We start from the raw sequence: 27278 nt of genomic DNA, 5'->3' as shown, positions 1-27278 counted from the left end.
GATGCCTTTGAGCTAATTAGCAAGAGGGGGGCAAGGAGCATTTAGTTGGGGCAGAAGGAGCAATCAAAAGTGAACAATGAACAAAACAAAACAAAAGAGAAAAAGCAGAAACTAACATCTATAAACTTTCTAGTTATCTATGATTAAATTACTGTGCTGGGGAACAAATTCCTGAGATTCAAAGATGGAGGGCCAGTGTTTCCCACTATACCAGCATACAGTTTGCATTTATATGATTTTGGTTGAAGGAACGAAAGTGGGTTTCCAGCACCACTACTAGTATCAGAACTCCCCGGAGCTTTAAAATGCAGAGCCACAGGTCCCTCCTCTGTGGAATTGGCATCTCTGGGACTATCGGAATCTGCATTTTTCACACACACCAAGTGTTTCTTTTACATGTCACAGTCTGAGAACCATGAAAACTCACTTTCTTCACTTTTTTTAAATGCAGTTTTATTGATATATATTCACATACCCATACAATCCATCTGAATTATACAGTCAATGGCTTACAGTATCAATCTCTTCACCTTTAAGAGATAAATTTGAGGCTAAATGACTTGCTTAAGGTCACACGGCTAATGACTAAACAAAACTTTGTGCCCAAACTGTCAGACTTCGAAAAGTTCATTAGTTACTTTAATCTCTCTTTCAGTTTGAAGAAAGCCAGTAAGTAACCCAGCATGCTGGTTTAGAGAAAAAATGTTCTTAAACTTAATCCATTCCTGTAGATGTGAACTCATTGAACATAGGCTCTTTCATGAAGTTACTTCAGTTCAGAAGTGCCCCCCACCCCTCAATCAGGATGGGTCTTAATAGGAGTCTTTTGAAACAGAATGAAAACTCAGACACAGAGAAAAAGCCTCAGGAAGCAAGAAGCTAAAATGGAACTTGAAAGAGAAGGGAGAGACAGGAGAGGCCGCCTTGGGCTTTGCCAAGCACAAAGGATCACCTACAATCCACACCAAGGATCACCTACAGTCCACTGCAGAATCCCAGTCTTGGGAAAGAACGCCTTGATGCTTTGATTTGGGGATTTCCTTAGCCTCCAAATCGTGAGCAAATAAATTCCCATTGTTGAACCCAACCCATTTCATGGTAGTTGCTTGAGCAGCCAAGAAAACTAAAATCCCAGCTTCCAGGTGTTTCTTTTCCTGATAGATGGTTGATTTGGAATCTATTTCCCAGAGTCATTTCTGTATCACATTATTTCACACTCTGCATTTTCCCATGATTTTTCATAGTAGCCCCTAAACTTATTACATTTCTTAGTAAATTTAATTTTTGGAAATGCTTGTCAGTGTCCATGGACTTCTAATGTTTTCTTATTTTACATAAGTAGAGCCACAAGAAAGACTTTGCTTCGCCTAACTGCAGTCTTCAGAGACGTTCAACCGATTTTTCTAAGACTGCTTTTCTTGTGTCCTATGCGGAAGCCATTTCTCACATGCCATTGTTTGCTTTGGAAATATCAAATTCCTGTTCTTTCCTTAATAGTTAAGTGATTTGCAGGACACTCTTCCACTATTTAACATTTTCCTCTAAAGAGTTTTATTCAAAAGGCATGATGCTGTAGGGCCACCAGAAGGCTCCCTTAGTTTCCCCAACTTCCTTGGCGCGTTGGGGATGTCCAGACTAGAAAAGTAACTGAAAGAAAGTTGGGACTATTTTTCAGAGTTTGTGCCTGACAACATCTCCTTGTAGAATAATTTAACATTGGCTAAAGCCGAATAAGTTATTGGGCCTCCGCCTGCTGGTGATTATGCCTTTACGGTAGAAATGACTGAAACCGCAGTAATTGCAGACCACAGTTTGATCACAGATAATCACTTTAAGTCAGAACCACCGGACTCAGTTTTCTTCAGTTAGCAACGCCAAAAAATTTGGGGAGGAGTTAGTTTCTTCATTTAAAAATTCTATTTGTGTTTTGGGGCGTATTGGTAAACGAGTATGGGTTCACCTGCAGAACCATTCAGACTGATGACTCCTGTGAGAAACCCCAGGGGAGGTTGGAGGGGACCAAGGCGTTGGTCACCGGCTGCAGAGACATGCCTTCATCTGTTTTCATCTTGAGCAACTGCCGGCGCCACTGCTGGGAACTCTCCCAGGAGCGCACACTGGCGAGCTCCTGCTCGGCCAGGTTGTGCCCTAGTGCCCGAGGGGTGGTGCGGGCGGGGACCGGACCCGTTAACCTTCCACCAATGCGCGGAGAGCTTCTGGTACACTTCTCGGCGCTTTTTACCTCCGCTGGGACAGGGAGTTGTTCGCACTGCTTCATCCCAGCGGACCCGAAGAAGCCCAGACAGAGAGATTCCGAAGACTGAGTGGCGATGCCGCACTCCCAGCACATCCAGCTCGAAGACGCCTCGGGCGAGTGACGCGAGGGACTGTGTTCGCGCCGTGGAGAGGGTCTAGTGGGGATCCAAGAAAACCAAGCTGGTCCGGGACTCGGGTCAGTAGTGGGAAAACCAGCAACACTTCTCTCAGAGCCCGGGCGCCCGTAGCGGGGGATTGAGGGGGCGGGGCCGCGGTGGTGCTGTGAGGGCGGGCCCGCCTTCAGGCCCGCCCCGCCCCTGCTTCTCCAGTGCAGCCTGGGGGACCACCCCACTGATGCCGTGAGCCTTGAGGTGTCGAGACCCAGAGCGCGGTGATCCCTGCCTCCTGGCGCCCGGGTCCTCGCCTCGAAGCGCGTGTGCTTAAACGCACTTAGGGCTCACCCTCAGTCGGGTTCCAACCCCGACGCCCTCGGGGACTCCAGGGCCAGAAGACGCGGGCATCCCAAGGCTTCCTACCCGCAGGTGTGCTCAGAACTCGGTGCGTTCCCACCCTCCTCCCTCCCGAGTCTCCGGTCCTTCCTGCACCCAGGCCAGCTCTGAGACGACCTTCCGAAGTCAGTTCGCTCCTGCAGGTGCTGACCATGCGGCTCGCCAGGGCGTGTCCTCCGCTGTCCGCGCTCCTCTTGCTGGCGCTGGCTTTGTCCCCGCACGGAACCCAGGGACGACCGAGGGGCCGCCGGGGAGCAGCTGCCTGGGCCAAGGAGCCCGAGCGGTTGCTCTTCCTTCCTGCGCGCCGGGCCGCATCCCCCGTCCACGCCGCAGCTTTCTCGGCGCTGGGCCCCCCCAGGAGCGCAGGTAAGCCTGGTGCAGCGATCCTTTTGCTCCACGCGGGTGTAGTCGTGGGCGATTCTAGGGGTCTGAAAGGCGCACACGCCGAAGAAACTCTTAATTGTACAGAGATAAAAAAAAAAAAAAAAGCATCTCTGAGGGTCCTGGCTTTCAGGAAAAGAGCTGATGGCTTTATTAGACTCACCACTAGTGTCTAATAAAGACAACAGAAACCTTTGTATACCTTCCCACGTGGACGTGGGCTGGGAGAGCAGTGCAAAGTGGGCGCAGGGACTGGGGCAAGTGACACTTCTCCCCGGTCTCCTTTCTGTGTCTCTCCAGGGTTATGAGAATCAAATAAAAGTACTGACATCAAACAAGCTGGCCCCTCTGGGTCAGCTTTCCGCGAACTTCCCTGGGGCGAGTCTGCATCGACAGAAACACTCTCAGTGGCCCCCATATCGGTCCTGGTCGTGCGTCTCCTGGCATTGAGATGCCCCAGGGCAGGAGAGGAAAGGTAGCCAGTGCGAGGGTCCCGAGGCAGCCCAAGAAGGAGCAGTTGAGTGAGGGACGAGCACACGCGCTACCGAGCAAACGGAGGTCGGAGGGTGCAGCGGACGGCTGGCTGGAGGGTGTGGGGCTGACCGGTAAAGGGAAGGCAGTTAGGAGGGAGAAGCTCCCGGTCCCCGCCGTCCATCCTCCCAGGTCCCTGGCCTTCCTGCCCCGCTGGGTTCCCGGCTCGCAGACCCCAGGTTTCCTGGGTCCCCGGCTCCCCATCCCGGTACCGTTGAACGCACCCAGACCAAGAGGCGGTCCCGCTACCTAGTGGGCTCCAACTTGCAGTTATCGCAGGCCTCTTCGGGCCACTTCTGCCTCGTCTTCCACTTTTAAGGAAACACTGAGCGAATTTTAGTGCCGAGTGCCACCCACGGCCCCGTGGTGCTGCTGAAGGGCCGAGGACAGCAGGGAGAAGCACACAGCGCGGGGGCTGTGCTCGCGGCGCGCATTACAGGGGTTGAGGGTGCGGATGGAGGACCTGCGTTGGGTAGGGCGGGAGGCTGGTAAACACCAGCGCAGAAGACAATCTCTTAGTGACGGGGCTAAGCACAGGGGTGACAAGTACAGCCCTTTTAGATTAGGCGCAGGGCCAATGAACCAGGTTGCCAGAGCCTGACAACCAGTGAGCGGGAAGAGTAAGAGTTCCATGACACGTTCCAGATTTATCCTTGGCTCTCCTTCTTCCCCACAGCCCATGATGATTCATTCATTCATTCATTCATTCATTCATTCATCCATTCATATATCTAGCCGTTTCACCACACATTCCAGGAGACTCTGTAAGGGATGCTAAATTATCCTTGAGCCTTGTCCTGGAGGACACAAGCTGTCGGTTTAGTTAAAAGCTCCTTCTGGTGTGCCTTGCCTGATTCTTTCGTTTTTGTTTCCCCCCATCACTCTAATTCAAGCTCTCATTGCAATGGCCTCTAGACTGACTACCTCCACTATCTATGCAGATCTATGTCACTAGGTTAAGAATTAGAAAGTTTGTGTTTTAATAGCCCTCACACCCTCCTTCTAATTCACTTTTCCTCTTGCACTGTCTCTGGGCCTCACACTAGCAGAATGGAGCAAACAAAGAATCTGACCTGAAATTGTGCCATTTTAAAAGTGAGGCTGGCTTACCCACCCACTGAAGTAAAGACAAGAGGCAGAAGGTCTGAGAAGCCGGAAGACAGAAGAGGTTTTGGAGGAGTTTGAGACTGTAGAGAAATTGGTGTGAAATGTGGGGAGACAGACGTATAAAGGGAGCTTTCTGCGGGAAAGTTTTGATGTTAGTTTCCCGGATGCTAAAAAGTAAATCATGCAACAGGAATTTATTGGCTCACAGTTTCAGAGGCTAGAAGGCTTACTTCTTCCTGGGGTGGGTATCCTCTGGCTGGCTGGCCACCTTAAGAATTTCTTTTCTGTCATATAGCAGTGAGGTGCCTTCTCCTGTCTCTCTGACTTCTGTTGACTTCCAGCTTCTTACTGCTCCCCATGGCTTTTCTCTCTTGTATCCAATTTCTTTTGCTTATAAGGACCTCAGCCATTTTGGACTAAGGCCCATGCTCATGCAGTTTGGGCAACCCTTAACTAAAAACATCTTCAAAGGAACTCTTTACAAATGGGTTCACACTCATTGGACCAGGGCTGGGACCTGAACATGCCTTCTGTAGTAGTCATAATTCATGATATATATATATATCATGATATATATATATATACACACACACACACACACACACACACATATGTATATATATACACACATGTGTGTATATATATATATAATAAAGTCCCCTTTGCTATTTCTGCCTTTTCAAGAGACATCAGTAAATATAAACATGATTTATGAACTTTCTGGAATCAGATTTGTGGTTCTTTTGCATGTAAAACCTTGCTGATATGGGGCTTAAGGTGGGAGTATGAAGGTCATTCTGCAAGGTTATTCTGAACAATTGCACGGGATTATTCACAGTAAGCAGTGCTGGGCGCGATGGCCTGATCTACCCCACTCACAGATCTGCCGTGGCTTCTCCTGCTTTTCCAAGAATGTCCAAACTTCTCCTGAATGCAGTGCTTTAAATCTCTTTGTGATTGTCCCCACCTTCCTTTCCCTGGTTCTCTTAGGCAGCACGGAAATGTCCCCTGTGCTTATACACATATAGCATCAGTGCTTGTTCTTTGCAGAGCCCATTTTGCTATCCTGCCATCTTCTGGAATGTGGTGCCCTCATTTTGCCTTTTGTAATTCTGTCCTTCAAGGCCCTCTCCCTTCGTGATGTCTTTGCAGCTACTTCTCTGTTCAAAAAACTCTAAACCCTAACTTCGTATAGCAAATACTCCCACAGTTCTGAGGAAACTTTTTAAAACCCTGACATGAGTAAATATTGCTGCAACTTATGTAATAATGGAATTTTATTTGCACAACCCAAATTCTTCCTATGGAAAGCCTTCTACTATTATTCTGCCCGTTTAGCCGGTATATGTAGTGAGTAATAATTTCTTACACATTATTTTAGTTTCCTAGGCTCCTCAGAGCAGATACAATGGGAATTTATTAGCTCATGATTTGAGGCCGGAAAATGTCCAAATTAAGGCATCCTCAGGCAATGCTTTCTTCCTGAAAACTGGCTGCCTTTGATGCTTGGCTCCATTGTCACATGGCAAGCCTTCTGGCAGTGTCTTCTGGTCTCTCCCTTCTCTTCTGGGTTTCATTGATTTCAGCTTCTTGCTTCCATGGCTTTCTCTGGCTATCTCCCTGTATTCATTCTGCTCATAAAGGATTCCAGTAATAAGACCCATCCTGAATGAGGTGTGACACATCTTAACTGAAGTAGCCTCATCAAAATATCCTATTTACCCTGGGTTCTGACCCACAGGAAGGGGATTAGATTTAAGAACATGGTTTTGGGGTACATGCAGCTTCAAACCGCAACACACATGAACAAAGAAAACAATTTTCTGCTGCTTTGCATAACAGAAGGAGGGAGGGGAACAGACTAGCACTTTTTAATGATTTATTTGCAGTTCCCTGAAGTATCTTTTTTTCCTTAGTATTTTTATCTTCACACACGTATATTCCATACATGGCATATAATCAGTGGCTCACAATATCATCACATATTCATTACTGTAATCATTTTTTAGAACATCTGCATCACTTCAGAATAAGAAATAAAAAGAAAAAACTCATACGTACCATATCCCTTACTCCCCCACCCATTGACCACTAGTATTTCCATCTTCTCAATTTATTTTACCCCTTATCCCCCCATTACTTATTTATTTCTATCTATTTTTTACTATCTGTCTACATTCTGGATAAAAGGAGCATCAGACACAAAGTTTTCACAATCACACAGTCACATTGTAAAAGTTGTATCTTTGTACAATTCTTTTTAAGAATCAAGGCTACTGGAACATACCTTAACAGTTTCAGGTACTTACCTCCAGCCATTCCAATATACCATAAACTAAGAAGGGATATCTATATGATGTGTAAGAATAACCTCCAGGATAACCTCTTGACTCTGAAATCTCTCAACCACTGAAAATTTTCTTTGTCTCATTTCTCTCTTCCCTCTTTTGGCCAGAAGGCTTTCTCAATCCTTGATGCCAGGCCCTGGCTCATCCTGGGAGTTCTGTCCTACATTGACAGGGAGATTTACACCCTTGGGGGAAGGCAGTGAGTTCACCTGTCAGATTGACTTAGACAGAGGGGCCACAACTGAGCAATAAAAGAGGTTCTCTGAGGGTGACTCTTAGGCCTAATTTTAGATAGGTTTATCATATCCTTTGCAGGAATAAGTTTCACTGGGGAAAATCCCCAAATTGAGGGCTCAGCCTATTGATTTAGTTGTCTCCACTGTTTGCAAGAATATCAGAAATTCTCCAAATATTGGGAAGTTGAATATTTCCTCCATTCTCCCCAGTCTCCCAAGGGGACTTTGCAAATACTTTATTTACTGCCCCCAGTTACTCTGGGACATATTGGGGCATCACACTAACCTGGACAAACCAGTAAGATCTCATGTCTTATTCAAGAGTCTATGTACTTATGGTGTTCAACTAAACTAACCATACAAGTTAATTTAGGAAATTCACTACCCAAAATATAAACTTTGCACCAAAAAAAAAAAATCTCTCCCTTTGATCTCATACAGAAGTTGAAGTTTTAAAATATGGACCACATCATCCTTTACCCTGTATTCTAATTAGCCTTAGTCCTATCCAGATCAGTTTCATTCATGTCTCTAGCTGAAGTCTGATTCCTTTTTCTACTTTTTAAATAGTTCCTGTTTGGGGTACTGTTGGATGTCACTTGTTTCACAGAAAACCATTAGCATGGGAAGATATCAGATGGAAAATGTTTCAGTTTGCTAAAGCTGCTGGTATGCAATATACCGGAAATGAATTGGCTTTTACAAAGGGAATTTATTAAGTTACAAGTTTACAGTTCTAAGGCCATAAAAATGTCCAAATTAAGGCATCGACAATAGGACGCTTTCACTTCACTTCACTTCAGGAAAGGCTGATTACATCCAGGGTTTCTCTTTCAGTGGAAAGGCATGTGGCTGGCATCTCTTGGTCCTTTGCTCCCAAGCTGCATTGTTTTCAGCCTCTGATTCCATTGGCTTTCTATGTTGGCTCTCCAAGCTACTCCAAAGCTTGTGCCTGGTTTCATCCCTCTGCTCTTTGTTAGTTCTTTTAAGGACTCCAGTAAATTAACTAAGACCCAAATTGAATGGGCAGAACCACACTTCCACAGAAATAATTCAATTGAAAGGTCCCACCCAAACAATAGATCTGCTCCCCATGAGATTGGATTAGGATTAAAAGAATATGGGTTTTAGGGGGTACAGAACAGTTTCAAACCAAGACAAACAGATTATGTATGATTTTGTTGCTATATTATTTGGTTATCGCCAAACAAGTACAATCATCCAAAATCTGTTGGGCATAGTAGTTACTTGTTATGATCACAAACGCTGAGTAGCCAGAGCTAACTTTTTACCCATTCAGTATTCCTTGGTAGTAATTGCTACCAAGGAATTGGTACCAATTCCAATGGAATTGGATGGGCAATTACTACCCATCCATCTAGCTGCTAAGCAGAGAAATTTTATCCAGAAAGTTGACAGAATTATGCATTGTTGGTTGCTCTCTTCTCTCTCTGCAGTGGCACAATCCCAGAAGACATATTGACGTATTGTCAATCACATATTGGCTATGAAAATTTTTTCTTTGGCCTTCAGTTTCATTGCTGGAAATGATTTCTGAAACATTTCTGAACAAATTTGTAAGATCTTTGTTACAGTGAGAAGAATTATTGTTAGCCTCTTTGATTAGATTATCTTCTTCAGTAATGCTTTATTTGTCATTTGAACACTTTTCCCTTCTCCTTTAGCATTCGTCATATTATAACTTGTATAGGTTGATATTATATTTGTCTGAATTTGAATATTTCGATGAATTACTCAGTTTCCAATACTCTATAGCTTGCCAAAGTTACTGCGCAGAGTTCACGTTTAGGAAGGATTTTTCAAAACTGAATTTTAGATAAAGAAAATTTGAGGGTGCTTTAAACTTTTACTTCAAAAGTAAAAGAATTTGGATTTGCATTTGTCCCCAAAGTTAAACCAGACCTATCATCCTGCCACTCAGTCTCTCCCATTCTGAGTCATAGCTAGTTTCTTAGCATTTGGTTATGTGGGTGGAGCATGTCAATCTGCATTGAGTTTTCAGCTGGGGAGGAGAAAGGCAGCATGTCAGAATCTCCTAGAAAGCTTCTGTGAAATAGAGACCATTGCTGACCACCCTTTCCAACCCCAACCAAGCTTCTATTTTGGTGGCTCTCTGTCCATTCGCTCCCCATTTCTACAGGTACCTCACATTTGAGGCCCACAGCTCTGAAACCCCATTTTCCAGAGGACTTTAAAAAAAAGATTCCTTGGTCGCCTCTGTTTGGGAAAGTGGTCCACATAACCCCTTCCTAGAGAATCTTAGACAGGTACTGTAAAGTCCTGCAGTAAAGAAAACTATGTGAACCAGCATCGTTCACTTTTCTTCTTCTTTTTGCATGGGCAGGCACCCGGAATCGAACTCAGCACAGCAGGCAAGAACTCTACCTGCTGAACCACTGTGGCCCGCCCTGCTTCATTCACTTTCAACAATTTTTTTTTCATTCAAACTTTTAAGAAAATCTAGCATCTATTTACATCTCATGGAACCATGTGTTTGAAGGGATCATTGTTTGGGAAACATTGTTTTAACAAGTGCATGTAGCCTGGTGCTACCTCAACCAAGAGGCATGCAGGGAAGCAAAGGCCCAGTCTGAGTGAACTTATGGAGAAAAGGTGGTAAGAGGAAGATGAGCAGGGGGTGGGAGTGCAGGGAGGGGGAGCTTCCAAGAAATGGTGACACACCAGCCTCCTAACCGTTCAAGAAGCGGAACTCCAATAAAGTCATACTACTGTTCACTGCAAAAAATAAACACTGAGAGATAAATTTAGCAAGTGATGTTATTCAGCTAGAATGTAACTGATGTTCCTGAAGAGCGTGCCAACTGTGAACATTTTGTACTATTATTAATAGTTGCTTTTTTTTAAACATACGTTTATTCAGCTTTGCAGAATCCATAATTACTATCCACTTGTCATTCTACACGTCTACTTCAACTCTTGGAAGAATGCATTTCTTCTATGGATATATGATAAATTATGCGAGCCTACTGTTAAAGAAGATACCCTATCGTCTTTATCAAGCAGTTGTCACTTGTAAAAAAACCACAAAAACACTAAAAAATTATAAAGTTTAAAAGGTCCGTATTTCCTGCTGGTAGATATGGAGAAAGGTTATCAGTAGTGGAAAATCAGCCACTGATCATTTTCACAATAAAGGTCTTAGGTAATAGCAGCAAGCCGCAGGGACAGAAAGCACTGGGTTTCAGGCTTTGCTTTGCCATGGAGTTGTGGGACCTGGGAGAGATCGTATTTCTGAGTTTCTCAGGTGTCTCATCTGTACAGTGGGGACAGATGCCTATCAGCAGGGTTTTGGTGAAGATGGAACAGGACGATGTATGTGAAGCACCTCGTGTGTTCCCAGCCTCGCCACATGAGTGTGCCGGCTTTGGGCTCTCCCAAAGCACCACAAGTGGATCAGGACAAGGGAGAACTTGAAAAGATGGACAACATTCACCCCAGTTCAGAACTTGGTTGTGGTTTTTTCCCCCCACCATGGGCAGGCACTGGGAATCGAACCCGGGTCTCTGGCATGGCAGGTAAGAACTCTGCCACTGAGCCACCATTGCACCACCCTTTGGTTGTGTTTTGAAGGCACCCTCATTGCCTGATGAGGTGCCTGTTCCTCAGAAAGAAGAAATACAACCCAAATTGGGTTTGGAAATTTATCGAACTGGTGACACTCTTTCCCACGACTGTCTTTTTTATGGAACCTAGTAGATTTGAAAACAGAGTCTTGTTTGAAAAAGTGTAGGTTTTATAGTTTGAATTTTAAGTCAAGAGACTATTAATTAATTGCTCATATGATTGATGAAATAGTCACCCCTTGGAAGAAGCTTCATAGGTCACAGTGAAATCAAAATATACTTCACTTTCAGAAAAAAGAAACGAGTGAAAGTATATGTGCCAGGGAATGTGGACAACTAGTAAACCTGCTTATCCCATATTTTGACCAATTTGGGCTCAGTTGTTTGAAGTATGTGACCTTCTGCCATCCAGTTTTCCAAGCCCACATGTATTTCATTCTTAGGACAAATTTTTTCTGTGCATGCTTATTCTATTTTAATATATAATTAAGTATTTTAAATTAGTTTGGTAAAAATTTTAATATATATTAATTAAGCAGTAATTATACATTTCAAAAATGTTCACTGTAGAATATTCTGAAATACACTGGAAAGCTCTTACTGTGCAAAGAATTCTTTTGCCTCATGTTGTAAGCAATATATTTAGAAAAAGTTAGGTTAAAATTGTTATAGAAGATTACAAGGAGGGATACAAGCTTTTTTTTTCGCATGGGCAGGCACTGGGAATCGAACCCAGGTCTCTGACATGGCAGGCGAGAACTCTGCCTGCTGAACCACTGTGGCCTGCCCAATACAAGCTTTCTTGTAACTGTTTTTGCATTGCTGCCAGATAATATAAAGCAATACAATGGTACACCATTTATTCCAGTATCTATTATCAGTACTGTAGTGCTTTTGGTATTACAATGAATCCTATGTTTCCAGGATTATTCTCACTTTGTTCTCCTCTGACACCTCTTTCTCTCTCTCAACACCTCTTCTTCAGCTGCCCTTTAAACATTTGCACTCCCTGGGTCCATTCTTGATCTCTGTGTCTGTTGCATGATCCTATGCACTTCACTAATTTTAACTGTTGCCTCTGTGCTACTGTCTTGGTTTGTCAGAGTTGCTGTGACGAACACCACACAATGGTTGGCTCAAGCAATAGAAATTTATTGTCTCACCATTTTGGAGGCTTAAAGTCCAAGTTGAAGTCATCAACCAGACCATGCTTTCACCCCCAAGTCTGTAGTGTTTTGGTGCTGGCTTGCTGCCATCCCTGGGGTTCCTTGGCTTGAGTTTCGGTGTCCCCTAACATGGCATCTCTTTCTCCTTGTGTCTCCTCTTTTGGGTTCCACTGCTTCTGGCTTCTTCCTATGTGTCTTCTCTGACTCCCAGTGTCTGAATTTCTTCTGGATATATAGGACACTAGTAATGTGGGCTAGGGCCATCCTGCTTATAGGCCATGCTCATAACAAAAAGACCTTCTTCAAAAGGTCCTACTTACAAAAATTCACACCCACAGACATGCAGATTAAGTTGTTGGCATACCTAATTCAACCTACTAAAACTAGTGATAATGAGATGCTTACAATGAGATGCTTTTCTCCTGCCCTTTTCTCTTCCTTCTTTCTCAAACTCACATCTCTACTCTCAGTGAATATTTCCACCCCAGGAATCTCAGATTTCACCTTTCCCTGACTGATCCTGTGCCTCTGCCTTCAATCTGATGTTCGTCTTCATTTTCAGTCTCAGTAAAGATCAGTTTTTGCCTCTTGGGGTCTGTGCTTCCAGGGTGGTGTGAGCTACTACTGGGATAGCAGGTCCTTGGGGGTTTCCACTGGCTCAGTTTGTTGCTGCCTAATCTGGAAAGAACATCGAAAAGACTGGCTCTAAGCATAGAATGCTGAATACTATGTTTTTGAAATGTTTTCTGCTAACATTTTCATTGAAAATACTATTTGTCTTGTTTAATGTTTGTGAAAATGATCATTTTAAATATGGGAGGGGAATCTAGATTAAACTAAGTAAACAATTTTGGGGAGATCAGTCTTCAAATGGAATGGCAAAAGGTTAAATTACACCTGAATTGAGCTGTGTTTTAAAACCAGAAAGAAATCTATTTTGCAACACGAATTTTGCATTTTTTTTCAAGTTCTCTGGAATCAGTTAATAATTTCATCTTTGGGTAAACATCAGTATAATGTTAGATTTTTAAATAATATTTCATAACATAGGATGTGGAAAGGAGTGTAGAGATTATTTTGCTTGTCTGCATTAATTTGTAAAAAAAAAATTGAAAAGAAAAAGAAACTCAGAAGCCTGTTTGGAGGGGTTTGGTTTGATACAGAACTTACTTTGGTCGAGAAGGCCAAGTATGCCTGCTGATTTCAGGAGGGACTGAAGCATTTGGCCGAGGATAGAGTCTGATTCAGAATGGCTATATTTGAACTCAGATAACATAATTGTATGTGACCTCTGTAATATCAGCAGTGAAGTATTAAAGATAAAACTGTACATTCCAAAAATAAATTCTACCAAGCTACCATACTATTTTAGAATTCAGACACTGAGTATATTATAAATCATGGCACACACACACACACACACACACACACACACACACACACACACACATGCATTTTCTTGCTCTGTTAGCTAGGAGGGCCCAGAAGCAACAACACAGCGGCAGCCAGCACGTCTAGCATGCAGATCTTGTTTCTACAATTATTATCCAATAAAGGAAACATTTATTCTTGGAAAGAAAATGTTTGATTCTAGGATTAGACAGGAAAGAGGGAAGAGGTATCTGGAGCATCTTGTAGTACTAAAAGTAAGGAATGCTAAAAAAAAAATATTAAAACCAACAAACCGCATAGGGATAAGGCATGCCAAAAGGGACTCAGGAACCAATTAAAAACACTCACAATGGCCAAAACCAGAACAATTAGAACAACAATTGTGTTGTATAATCTAACAAGTGTTAGATTATAAACCAAAGTGAAAGGTAAATATCCATGAGTCCATGTTGGTATAAATAAATAATTGAATAAATGAATGAATAGGAGAGAAGAGACAAATCTCCCATGCAGAAGAATTCCAAATGATTTGTGAGGTATTGCACCTTCCAGAAAGTGGAGGATAGCTCTCCACTCCTGCAGCATGGGCTGTGCAGATTAACTTTCCTCCAAGGAATACAAAACAGGAAAGGGGGCGGGGGGAGCAACTTTACAGTGGTGAAACCTGACTGTGGTGGTTTGGAGCTGTATATACCCTAGAAAAACATGGGTTTAAGCTTAATCTATTTCTGTGGGTGTGAACCCGTTTTAAGTAGGATCCTTTGATTGAGGTTCCCTCAACTAAGATGTGGCCCAGCCCAATCAGGATGGGTCTCCATCCTGTTACTGGAGTCCTTTACACATGGAGTGAAATTCAGACAGAATGAAGGAAAGCCATAGGGAACAGGCAGAGGCTGAAGTTCAGTGGAACTGAAGAGAATGGAGAGGCCAGGAGAGGGCACCACGTTCAGTGCCATGTGACAGAGCAGTCCAGGACCAAGGATTGCAGGCAGCCGGCCCTGGAGAGCCACCGTCTTTGGGAATAAGGGTTGCCTTGATTTGGACATTTTCCCAAACTGAAACTTGTGGGCTAATAAATTTCCATTGTTTAAACCAAACCATTTCATGGTATTTGCTTGAAAAGCCCAGCTAACGAAAACATCCCCTGAGCCAAATGACCAGAGTCAATAGTGAAGATCTTGTTGCTAGTAGGTGTTCTAGTTTGCTGGCTGCCGGAATGCAATATACCAGAAACAGAATGGCTTTTAAAAAGGGGAATTTAATGAGTTGCTAGTTTACAGTTCTAAGGCCGAGAAAATGTCCCAATTACACAAGTCTATAAAAATGTCCAATCTAAGGCATCCAGGGAAAGATACCTTGGTTCAAGAAGGCCGATGAAGTCCAGGGTTTCTCTCTCAAGTGAGAAGGCACATGGTGAATACAGTCAGAGTTTCTCTCTCATCTGGAAAGGCACATGGCGAACACAGTCAGAGTTTCTCTCTCATCTGGAAAGACACATGGTGAACACAGTCAGGGTTCCTCTCTCAGCTGGAAGGGCCCATGGCAAACACGGCGTCATCTGCTAGCTTCTTCTCCTGGCTTCCTGTTTCATGAAGTTCACGGGGAGCCATTTTCCTTCTTCATCTCCAAAGCGCTGACTGATGGACTCTCTGCTTCATGGTGCTGAAACATTCTCTGCTCTCTCCAAATCTCCTATGCTCCAAAATGTTTCCTCTTTTATAGGACTACAGTAAACCAATCAAGACACAAATGGGTGGAGACATGTCATCACCTAATCCAGTTTAACAACCACTCTTGACTAAATCACATCATCCAGGGAGACGATCCAATCACAGTTTCAAACATACAGTATTGAACAGGGATTATTCTAATTTTATGAAATGGGATTTTGATTAAAATATGGCTTTTCTGGGGGGCATACATCCCTTCAAACCAGCACAATAGGTATCCTTGATAGGATGTCGTAAAATGGCCCCTTACCTCTGTGGTCTTCCTCCCCCAGCCCATACCTCCATTCTAATCATAAGAAAACACCAGAAAATCCCAACTGAGACACATCCGATAAAATACCTGATCAGTACTCCTCAAAACTGCCAAGGTCAGTATATTAGTTTCCTGGCTGCTAAAACAAATATCATACATTGACTGACTTAAGTATCATGAATTTATTGGCTTACATTTTGGTTTTCTTTTTAATTAAATTTTTGTATTAGAGAAGTATATAGGTTTACAGAAAAACCATGCATAAGATACAGAGTTCCCACTAACCACTCTATTATTAATACCTTGTATTAGTGTGGTACATTTGTTGCAATTAATGAAAGAACATTTTTATAATTGTACCATTAACTAGAGTCCATAGTTTAACTTACAGCTCACTATTTGTGTTATACAGTCCTTTTGATGTTTTTTTAAATTTTTATTCTACTAGCATAACTTAAAATTCCCCATTCTAACCATGTTCAAATTTATATTTCAGGACTGTTAATTACCTTCACAATGCTGTGCTACCATCACTGCCCTCCATTACCAACACATTTCTGTCCTCCCAAATACGAACTCTGTACAATTTAAGCATAACTCCCCACTCTCTACCCAACCTGCTCCCATCTCCTGGTAACCTATATTCTAAATTATGACTCTATGAGTTGGTTTATTCCAGTTATTTCATATCAGTAAGATCATACAATATATGTTCTTTTGTGTCTGGGTTATTTCACTCAACATGATACCTTCAGGGTTCATCCATGTTGTGGTATGTATCAGAACTTCATTCTTTTTTGCAGCTGAATAATATTCCATTGTATGTATATACCACATTTTGTTTATGCATTAATTGGTTGATAGACAGTTGGGTTGCTTCCGTCTTTTGGCAATTGTGAATAATGCTACTATGAACATCAATGTGCAAAATCTGTTCAAGTCCCTGCTTTAAATTCTTTTGGGTCTATACGTAGAAGTGAGATTGCCAGGATACATGGCAATTTTATATTTAACTTTTTGAGGAACTCCCAACTGTCCTCTACAGTGGCTTCACCATTTTACATTCTAACTAACATCGAATGAGTGTTCCTATTTCTACACATCCTCTCCAACATTTGTAATTTTCAAATTTGAATGATAACTATTCTAGTGAGTGTGAAATGGTATCTCATTGTGGTTTTGTTTTTGCATTATCCTAATGGTTAATGATGTTAAACATCTTTTAATGTACATTTGGTTTTTTGTGTATGTTTTTTTTTTTTGGAAAAATCTCTTCAAGCCTTTTGCCTATTTTGTTGTTGAATTATAGGATTTCTCTATATATTCTGGATATTAAATCCTTAGCAGAATTCTGGTTTCTAGATATTTTCTCCCATTGCGTAGGTTGCCATTTAACTTTCATTGTAAATTCCTTTGATGCAAAAAGCTTTTAACTTTGATGAGATCTCATTTATCTATTTTTTCTGTTGTGGCTTTTGTTTTGGGTGTAAAGTCTAAGAAACATTTCCTAATGTTTCTTAGGAGGCCCTAAAGGTGCTTCCCTATATATTCTTCTAGAACTTTTATAGTTCTGGTTCTTATATTCATGTCTTTGATTCGTTTCAAGATGAGTTTTGTATATGGTTTGAGATAAGGGTCCACATTCATTCTTTTGCATATAGACATCCAGTTTTACCTGCACCATTTGTTGAAGAGGACTCAATTAAGTGGACTTGGCACCCTTGTTAAAAATCAGCTGTCCATAAATATGAGGGTTGATTCCTGAACTCTTAATATGATTCTGTTGGTCTGTATCTGTCCAGGCTCATGGTTTTGAAGCTAGAAGATGTTCAACATCAAGGCATTAGGAAGGTGATATTCTTTCTTCAAAGACTGTGCTGTTTTGGGGCTGACTGCTTGTGATCCTTGGTTCTTGACTTTTCGGTCACATGGCGGTGCACATGATGGTGTCATCTTTTTCTTCTGGGTTCTGTGGACTTCCAGCTTCTTGCTCTTCTGTGGCTTCTCTCTCAGTGTCTGGCTTTCCCTTTGATTTTAAAGAACTCTAGTAATCAGGATTAAAGCCCAACTCATTCAGTTGGGCCACACATCAACTAAAAGTAACATCTTCAAACAGTTCCATTTATAATGTGTTTATATCTACAAAAATGGATTAAGGTTAAGAACATTTTTTTCTGGGGTACATAATTCACTCTCTAATACTCACCCCAAACAAGGGAAATTTGAGAGATTTACAGCCGAGAGGAGCCTAAGGAAGCTTGACTAACATATGTAATGTGGCGTTCTGAATGGGATTCTGAAACAGAAAATGGACATAAGGTTAAAGCTGAGTATAGAATCTAGTTGCTTATATGTGTCAATGTGGATTCATTAATTGCAACAAATGTACCTAATGTAAGATAATAATAGGGGAAACTGAGTGTGGAGTATATGGGAGCTCTCTATGCTATCTTCACAATTTTTCTGTACTTCTAAGACTGCTCTAAAATAAAAAATATATTTAAAAGACATCAGGCACTTGAGAGCAGTGGTGATCTTCTAAAACATTTGATTTTTATTTTCGGACTGTGAAGTATTTATTTTGAAGCAATTTGTAAAGGAGAGAATAATTAATTAAACAATAATTTTTAACAACAGTCTTTTTTTTTTCCAAAAGCTATTTGGATTAGCAAAAAAAATGTGACTAAAATAATGACAACAGGCAATCCAAATAACCTAGAGTGACCAAGTATGAAAACAGTTATATTTTGAGAACTTTTGTAATGGAAATATTCCTTGTGAGTCTTTACCACTTGTATTGGGCAAATTGACTACTTGATTTCTTTTGCAAGGTGTTCTAATTGAAACTCACATTACAGGATACATTTTCTTATGTAAAAGTTATGCATACATTGAAATTTGTAAATAGGTCATATTTGAAATATTCTTAGGCAACTCATTTAAAATAATTTTGGATAAATTATTGTGAAAAATAATGAACATTTATGTTGCAAATAATCATTTCCAGTTTATTTGTTTACTTTATTGAGAGTTCCATAAGGCAGAACATTTACAAAAGAAAACTTAGGATTGGATTTGGTTCAGGGGCTGTAGTTTGACAACCTCTGCACAGACCAGAGCTATCCACCAGCAATATGATTGCTTCTCTGTAAACCAACCTTGCCAATATAACCTTCACACTCAGTACCTCAAGCCCCATGTCAGGAGGTTTTACCTTCAAAAGAAACACATACCTGCCTCCAGAAAGTCTACAAAAGAGCCATGATATAAAACAAATACATACCAATGTATACTGGTACAGATGCCATAGACCCACATAAGGAAGAAAAAAGTACACATTTTATGACTGTTCATTTTTAAATACTTTAGAAAACTATCATTTCAATTTGATTAAAAGTCACCAGCTTTTTTTCCCAACTTTTTCATGAATTTGAAAATTTTTCCAAACACATTCTCTAACAGTAGTTCTCTTAGCACTGATATAATAAAGCTACCTGCTTTTATTATTTAAAAAAGGAACTGTTCTCATAATATTGAAAAAGAAAACAGTAGTGTTCTAGTTTGCTAGCTGCCAGAATGCAATATACCAGAAACAGAATGGCTTTTAAAAAGGAGAATTTAATGAATTGCTAGTTTACAGTTCTAAGGCTGAGAAAATGTCCCAATTAAAATAAGTCTATAAAGGGGCGGGCCGCGGTGGCTCAGCGGGCAAAGTGCTTGCCTGCTATGCCGGAGGACCTCGGTTCGATTCCCGGCCCCAGCCCATGTAACAAAAACGGAGAAACAGAATACAATAAAACAAGAAAATGTTTAAAAATGTTTCCCTTTCTTCCTTCCTTCCTTCCTTCTCTCTGTCTTTAAAAAAAAAAAAAAAAAAAAAAAAAAAATAAGTCTATAAAAATGTCCAATCTAAGACATTCAGGGGGCCGATGAAGTTCAGGGTTTCTCTCTCAAGTGGAAAGACGCATGGCAAATGCGGTCAGGGTTTCTCTCTCGGCTGGAAGGGCACATGGCGAACACAGCGTCATCTATTAGTTTTCTCTCCAGCTTCCCAGGAGGTGCTTTCCTTTTTGTCTCCAAAAGTCACTGGCTAATGGACTCTGCTTCACGGTTCTGTGGTGTTCTCTGTTGTGGCTTTCTCGTGACTCTGTCATTCTTTTCTGCTCTCTCTGAATTTCTCTCTTATAGGATTTCAATAAAGTAACCAAGACCCACCAAGAATGCGTGGAAACATGTCTCCACCTAATCCAGTTTAACAACCACTTTTGATTGAGTCATATCTCCAGGGAGATTATCTAATTAAGATTTCAAATGTGCAGTACTGAATAGGAATTAGAAGAAATGGCTGCCTTTACAAAATGGGATTAGTATTAAAACATGGCTTTTCTAGGGTACATACATCCTTTCAAACCAGCACAAGTAGTACCGTCTCTTTCACTAGAAGAAATAACTACTCAAGAATCTTTATAGCAAGCGTTTCAATTACAGTAAAACTAGATTAAGTAAAAAATAAAATGATGTCCCAGAGAACCTCCCAAGGGACTGAGGTTCAATTAATATGGCTTTGTAATAAAAAAATCATGTAAGGCCAAATTACATTTATGGTAAGATGTTAAGCTACATGCCATTAAAAACAAGCAATAAATAGGTTCTATTATTTTGTTTTGTAGTTGTTCTGCTATATTGTTTTGGATAATTTTATGTGATATCTGCTCATCTTTTTTAAAGAACAAGCTAAGAACAACAGGCATTCCTGCCAGTTTAACACATTCCAGATATGATTCAGTGTATATGTGTATTTGGATATTTGTATATACACACATATGTGCAAATGTATTCCTTTTAAAATACATTGCAAAATTAAAATTGATGAGGGTGTGTTCTAGTTTGCTAGCTGCCCAAATGCAATATACCAGAAACGGAATGTCTTTTAAACAGGGAATTTAATAAATTGCTAGTTTACAGTTCTAAGGCTGAGAAAAGTCTATAGAAATGTCCAATCTAAGGCACCCAGGGAGAGATATTTTGGTTCAAGAAGGCCAATGAAGTTCAGGGTTTCTCTCTCAAGTGAGAAGGCACATAATGAACACAGTCAGATTCCTCTCTCATCTGGAAGGGCACATGGCAGACATGGCATCGTCTGCTAGCTGCTTCTCCTGGCTTCCTGTTTCATGAAGCTCCCCGGGAGACATTTTCCTTCATCTCCAAAGGTTGCTAGCTGGTGGGCTCTGCTTCTCGTGGCTATATCATATTGCTCTGCTGTCTCTGAATCGCTTTCATTCTTCAAAATGTTTCCCCTTTTATAGGACTTCAGAAACTAATCAAGACCCACTCAAATGGTGGAGACATGTCGTCACCTAATCCAGTTTAACAACCACTCTTGATTAAATCACACCCCCAAGGAGATGATTTAATTACAGTTTCAAACATGCAGTATTGAACAGGGATTATTCTGCCTTTATGAAATGGGATTTTGATTAAAACATGGCTTTTCAAGGGGACATGCATCCTTTCAAACCAGCACTGGCATAAGGCAACTATTTTATAAATAAAAACTAGAAATGTTCACAAATTGGGTGAATGAGATAGTAGTCCATTTAGGTTGTTCCAGGATAACTACCATGCATGGTGTAGAAATCCTTCTGTTTTGAATCATCAAGTCAATACCTACAATATTTTACTCAATTGTAGTTGGATACCAGGGAAGGAAGGGTGCATTTTAGACCTGCACTGGCTACTGAACACTTGAAATGTGGCTACTCTGAAATGAGATGTGCTGTAAGTATAAAATACATGCTGAATTTTGAAGATTTTGTATAAAAACAGGTGAAATAATTTCAAAATGTTGATTGCATGTTGAAATGATGATATTTTAACATATTGGGTTAAATACAACAAATGATTAGTTTAGTCTCACCTGATTCTTTTTACTTTTTAAAATGTGGCTATGGGAACATTTAAGACTATGCATGTGGCTCACATTTATCTAATGGACAGTGCTTTTTTCAGACTGTTTTTCATCAGAGATAAATCAAATTTGGGGTGGGGGTGGGGGATAGTTCTCTGATATTCAGTTGTTTAATTTTTGTTCATCAAAAACTATCATGATTACATTTAATCACCAAATACAAATTAATCTTCAGTCTACTACTTTTTCTAATTGAAAAATTAATAGAGATACATGTTCAAAAATTAAAATTCATTTTAATGTTAGAATTATGGAAAGAGAAAAATATGTCTTTCTCTCACAATCTGAATCTATTCCCTCATGCCTGACTGAACACATTACCATTTTTGTGCCATGAGAATCCTTCCAGAAATAGCCCATATTTATGTGTGTGCATACTTCTCCTTGTTTTAAATTAAATAGGAGTACACTATAGACCAGAAATTGGCAAAATTTTTATATAAAGGGACACATAGTAGCTGTTTTAGACTTTGAGGGCCAGACCATCTCTGCAATGACTACTCAACTCTGCCATTGTAGTACGAAAGCAGTCGTAGGAAATGTGAATAAATGGGCATGTCTGTATTCCAATAAAACTTTATTTATAAACAGCCACAAGGCTGGATTTGGTACAAGGGCCATGATTTGCCAGTCTCTGCAATAGGACAATGCTAGTCAATAGAAATCAAATTATTCCTCTGTAAATCTCTTGTCTCTGTAGCAGTTCTTGACCCTCCATACATTCGGCAGGATGTCCATCAGTGCATGCAGTCTCATCTCCCCCACTCTCTCCCTCACCAGCCATCCTGGAAATTCCTCAAGTACTTGAACGTATTGCTGTTCTTTCCCCTTCAGGAGTGAATTTTTCTATGTTGTTGTTTTTTGGTCAAACCTGCCAAGGGACTGAGGATCAATTTATATGGCTTTGTAATAAATACACTCTGTCAGGCCAAATGATCTTTATGGTAAGATGCTAAGCTATATGTTGTTAAAAACAAGCAATGAATGCCTGCTTACCCAGGCATCTCCCATCATTTTAGCTGTCAGCTTAAATATCAGTTCATTTTCTATGTTGAACAAGCTGTTAAATATTCCACTATTCCTACATGATGTTTGTTCTTTGAAATTAAAATCAAATGCATTCAATATGGTTTTCTTGAGTGGCCTATATCGAGTCCAAGTAAGACATTGATTATTTCCATTTTATTCCTCATTGACCTATGTGAGAAGTCAGCCTCTCAGATTTCAATCCCGGAACATCTGCCAGATGCCCACTGTGAGCAGAGTCCAACTGAGACACTTTGCAGGTGATAACAGATTAACAAGTCAGCAACTCTTCGCTCAAGATGCCTGCGATACTGTAGTGGAAACACACCAGTATGCACAATGTGATAACTGCTCTTTTAGAAATTACAAAATGGGGTGTAGAATGGGGAGTGATTTATTTAAAATATACGGTTCATTACAGATCTGAGTGTTAGTATTATGCCAGTTCTACAGATTAAAATGAGATCTACCATGCTTTGGGAAATGGATTGACTTACAGAATCTTTGGGTATGTGCTAACCGTAAGCCTTCTGCTGCCCTCATCTGGCTCACCATTCAGAAAGGTGCAGCTGCCTGGCCAGGAGCCACGTGGAGTATTGATCCCACATCAGCCAAGGTGCCATGCTTGGTTTTAGAGAGTGGTTGTGGCTGCTCTCCACTTGTAGGGGAAAGACCCATGTGCATGCTGGAGTATTATTGAAGAGAACACTAAAATGAAGAAATACTTTCATTTTCACTGCTTGCTGTACTTTTCTGGATTAGGTTTACTTGTTTGTAAAGTTCAGGTGTTCGTTGTCACATGGAAGGGGATTGTAGACCAATTTGTCCTCTTTCTGCCTCTCATGATGGTAACGTTGGCCAGGGGCGGGTGGGTGCCTCTGCAGGGGAAAGGGTCTCCTGCATCCCTCACTGACTCCCAGGATGTGGACGGCCATCTGAATTCCCATTGCCTCATTCCCCCCGATTTTTATCCCAAGAATGTCATGTAAGTCAAGGTGGCAGTTGAAACTACCTTAGGAGAGGTGATACAAATATTCCCTTCCCCTTTATGTCCATATTGCTTTTGACACACACAGAAGTCAATCTGTGAAAAAAACATTTTAAGTTCCATTGTTGAAAGGGTTATGGATTCTGCCAGCAAACCTCAAGGCTCAAATGTTTTATTAAAATTTGAGTTTTCCTTCCCTCTAAAAGAGTTGTATATGTTCTCAAATTGCTTTTATAAATGTCATTTTTTGGGTGGCATATTTTTAGTGAGTACAAAGTGAAGTTTGAGATGCAGTTAGGTTTTTTTTTTATTGTATGTTATGCACAAAGCCGTTTAATTGGGAGAGGATCTTGATCTGAAGTACACTAAAAAATTTTATTTTTCTCCGGCTGTAGGGAAAAGGATTATAGGGAGGAGAAAACCTTTTAGGAGGTTGTTAAGAAAAAAAAAAAACAGTGAAAAGAAGTTGAAGACTTTGACTACATTTGTCGTCATATAAGGAGACAGAGCTGAATGTGTCTGGGTAATTTACTAGTGGATTGGATGGGTGGTGAGGGAAAGAGGCAAGTCAAGTACAAGTTCCTTGATTTTTGGCTTGAGTGAGGGGTAGAGATTGATGACATTTTTTGAGAAGGGGGAACAGGCAGAGAAATAGGTTTGGAGCAGGGAGAATTCCGAAGTTCAGTTCAGGCCAGGCGATATTTGAGAGGGCAGCAAAGTGTCCTGGAGAAGGAGAGAGCAAGCACATAGTTTGACCAGCACTCTGGAGCCTGCAGGGATGGTCAGGGCTGCAGCTATGGAGTTGGGAGTCAGCTTCAGACTGCCACAAATCCATGTGTTTAGTGCTTGTAATTATAGAAAATTTTAAGGATTTTTTAAGTGATGGGAATGCATGCAAGAAATTCTAAAGATTTTTTCCCCTTTTCTTTCCAGAAGTGTCCCTAAGAGATTTGAACTTGAAGGACAAATTCATAAAGCATTTCACAGGTAAGCACACAATTTTGCAGTAATTCAACTAAATAAAAAGATCATATGCAAATTACTGTGTCTGGTGCTGGGGATGTGAAGATAAATGTCGGCAAGAGGGCGGGCCACGGTGGCTCAGCAGGTAAGAGTGCTTGCCTGCCATGCCTGAGGACCCGGGTTCAATTCCCGGTGCCTGCCTAGGTAAAAAAAAAAAAAAATGTCGGCAAGAGGCTCATAGTCCAGCCCACAGACCAATGTCTACACTCCAAGGAGATGGACAAAGGCTACTAATCCATATTAACTGCAGTGTCGTCCAGATCTTGACACTTAATGGAAGTATAAGCAAAGCTTTAGGGAATGGGGGAAGTGAATCATCTTGCCAAGAACTATCAGGAAAGGCTTGCAGAGGACACGGTATTTAAGAAACAGGGATTAGGTTACAAATGGGGACTCGAGGGTTGGGAGAGGTATTCTCATCAGAGGGAATCCTTCAAGCAGGACATGCACATGGTGTGGTTTGGGGAAGGACATGGTGGCATGTGATTGGAGTTTGGTGTCAGATAAGTAGAGGTGGGCAGGGCTTGGGAGAAATATACTGCTGGAAAGGTAGGACGAGCCATCCTGTGAACTATCTTCAGGAATATCATAAGGAATTTCTACTGTGTCCACCCCCCACCAAGGAAGATGACACAATTACTTTAAACAGTGGCGATAGACATTCCTGTACTACACAGTAAGCACAGATGAAATACTCCCTTATGACACTCTTCTGTTCTTTTATCAATATTGTGAGTCATTTACAAATCATTCTGTGCCCCAAGTTCTATGCAATCACTCAATTACTTTTAACCCTGAGCCCCACATGTACTATTGCTATCACCTCTCTGTTCCTAATCATACAGGAATATTTTATTCAGATATTTGTATCTTAAGCCTATAATCTGGAAAGATGTGTGGGTTTCCCATTTAATAAAGGCCAGGGGTCTCATTTGTTAGTTAACTTAAAAGCTATGCTTGGTGGGAGGATGGTCACAGTGAGTTCCTCCTGTGGCATGGACTCGGAAAGAGTTCCCCAATGCGGGTTGTTGCTAGATGGTCTGTTAGCAGCCTGGCTGTGGAATCTCTCACTTCTACCACTTCTTTAAAAAGCAGAGTTCAGGTGCGAGGGGAAAGTTTAGGTAGAGACTACTTTGGAGTTTTAGGGATAGAAAAGGAAAGTCTTAAACATCCCTTCCACTCTACTAATAAGACATGCATTACTGTAATTGGAAAATGGAATAAATGTCTGGGCATATCAGCACTAATTTCTATGAAATAAAAACTGGGCAACAGAAAGTAGAAACCAAAATAAATATATTAAGTTTTTTTTAATTCTTCGTATTCATTTGCTTTGCTCACTATAGATACTTTTTTAGATCTTTTTTTCTTTTAATTATACTTATGGATTCTCCTGAAATTGAAGTTTCCATTATGTGAGAGGTTGAGAATGTGGGATGAATTTAGATTATTTTTTACAGATCACAATTCACTACCTCCCACAGCGTCTGGGTTAGAACAGCTCACAGTTTAGTTCTTTTAAGGGCATGGAACAGGATAAACTACAGTTATAGTTTCTACATCCATAAATTGCTAGAAAATTTGTTTGGAAAACACATTCTTTTCCTGTCCAACAGGGCCAGTCACATTTTCAGCTGAATGTAGCAAACATTTCCATCGGCTGTACCACAACACCAGGGATTGCTCAACACCAGCTTGTAAGTAGTGCAGGGTGATTTTTTTAAAACCCTTTATCCAACCATAAATGCATGCAATTTTAAACTTCAGCTCTGTGTGGGTGGCGATTAATAGACTAAACATTGTGTGAGGTGTTATTTGTAATACTGACAGTGCTTAAGGTTTGTATGTACTGTTGAAACTATAAGGAATCCAACCACATTCTAATTGGGAATACATCCAAATCTGAAAATTATTTGGAAAAATATAGCACTGTGGTAATGCTAGTCAGGATTTAAACCTTTTATAATTTTTCAGATTCCTTGGTGGAAATAAACTACTCTCTTTAAATGAAAAATAATAGAAGATGACTTTGAAGTATAAGTAAAAATTTTCTCGTTATTTTAAAGTAAATATTTTTATATCACATCTTTTATACAAAGGTGCTAGATTTTTCTGAATAATAATAGCATGTGTTTTAAAGGAAACACCAATGACTTCTTCTGAATATATGTTACTAAAGTTAACAGTAATTCCAAACATGATATTTAAATGCTGCCATTTAAAATCATTATAATGTATGGTGATTCAGTTAGGTTAGAAATTATTTTCTAAACCTAAAATTTCCTTTTAATTACAATACATTTTTTTTTGCTAGATTGGTTATCATGAGAAAAATTAAGTTTTTACAGAAGGTGAAGCCAGATTTGTTATACTTTTTCTAAAACAACTTGAGTTTGAAGAGTAGGGAACTGAATCACATTGAAATGAAGGCAAAATGGTTAAATCAGTAACATAGCACTGTGTAGAAAGTGCAGGCTTTGGAAGCAAACTGGCCAAATGTGTTGAGACTATGTTTTTATTTCTAAAAATGAAGATAACAATCACCTCCCTCATTTTGTTATTGGGAGAATTAATGAGAAAATCTGTGTTTATTATTTGATATATCAGGTGCTTATTAAGTTAGAGCTATTGTTATTATGAACCAATGATGATAATTAACACGATACATAATTTATTCTTTAATTTTTCCCTTAGATTATAAAAGATGTGCTAGATTGCTAACAAGATTAGCAGTGAGTCCACTGTGCACACAGAGCTAG

General features: G+C 40.6%; 1 protein-coding gene and 1 pseudogene across 1 annotated transcript; one reads left to right on the top strand and one right to left on the bottom strand.

The window, feature by feature from the left end:
- LOC143686760 (immunoglobulin-binding protein 1-like) overlaps nt 1-2919 on the bottom strand; it is a 6300-nt pseudogene extending 3381 nt beyond the window's left edge.
- ALKAL1 (ALK and LTK ligand 1) lies at nt 2918-27278 on the top strand. The gene is made up of 4 exons (XM_077163195.1): nt 2918-3131; nt 24430-24483; nt 26136-26216; nt 27214-27278. The coding sequence occupies exons 1-4, from the start codon at nt 2918-2920 to the stop codon at nt 27276-27278; spliced, it is 414 nt and encodes a 137-aa protein (XP_077019310.1).

This window comes from Tamandua tetradactyla, chromosome 6, assembly GCF_023851605.1.
Source record: "Tamandua tetradactyla isolate mTamTet1 chromosome 6, mTamTet1.pri, whole genome shotgun sequence".
Classification (NCBI taxonomy): Eukaryota; Metazoa; Chordata; class Mammalia; order Pilosa; family Myrmecophagidae; genus Tamandua; species Tamandua tetradactyla.
The sequence above is the reverse complement of the archived record's forward strand: the minus strand, read 5'-3'. Positions and strand labels throughout refer to the sequence as shown.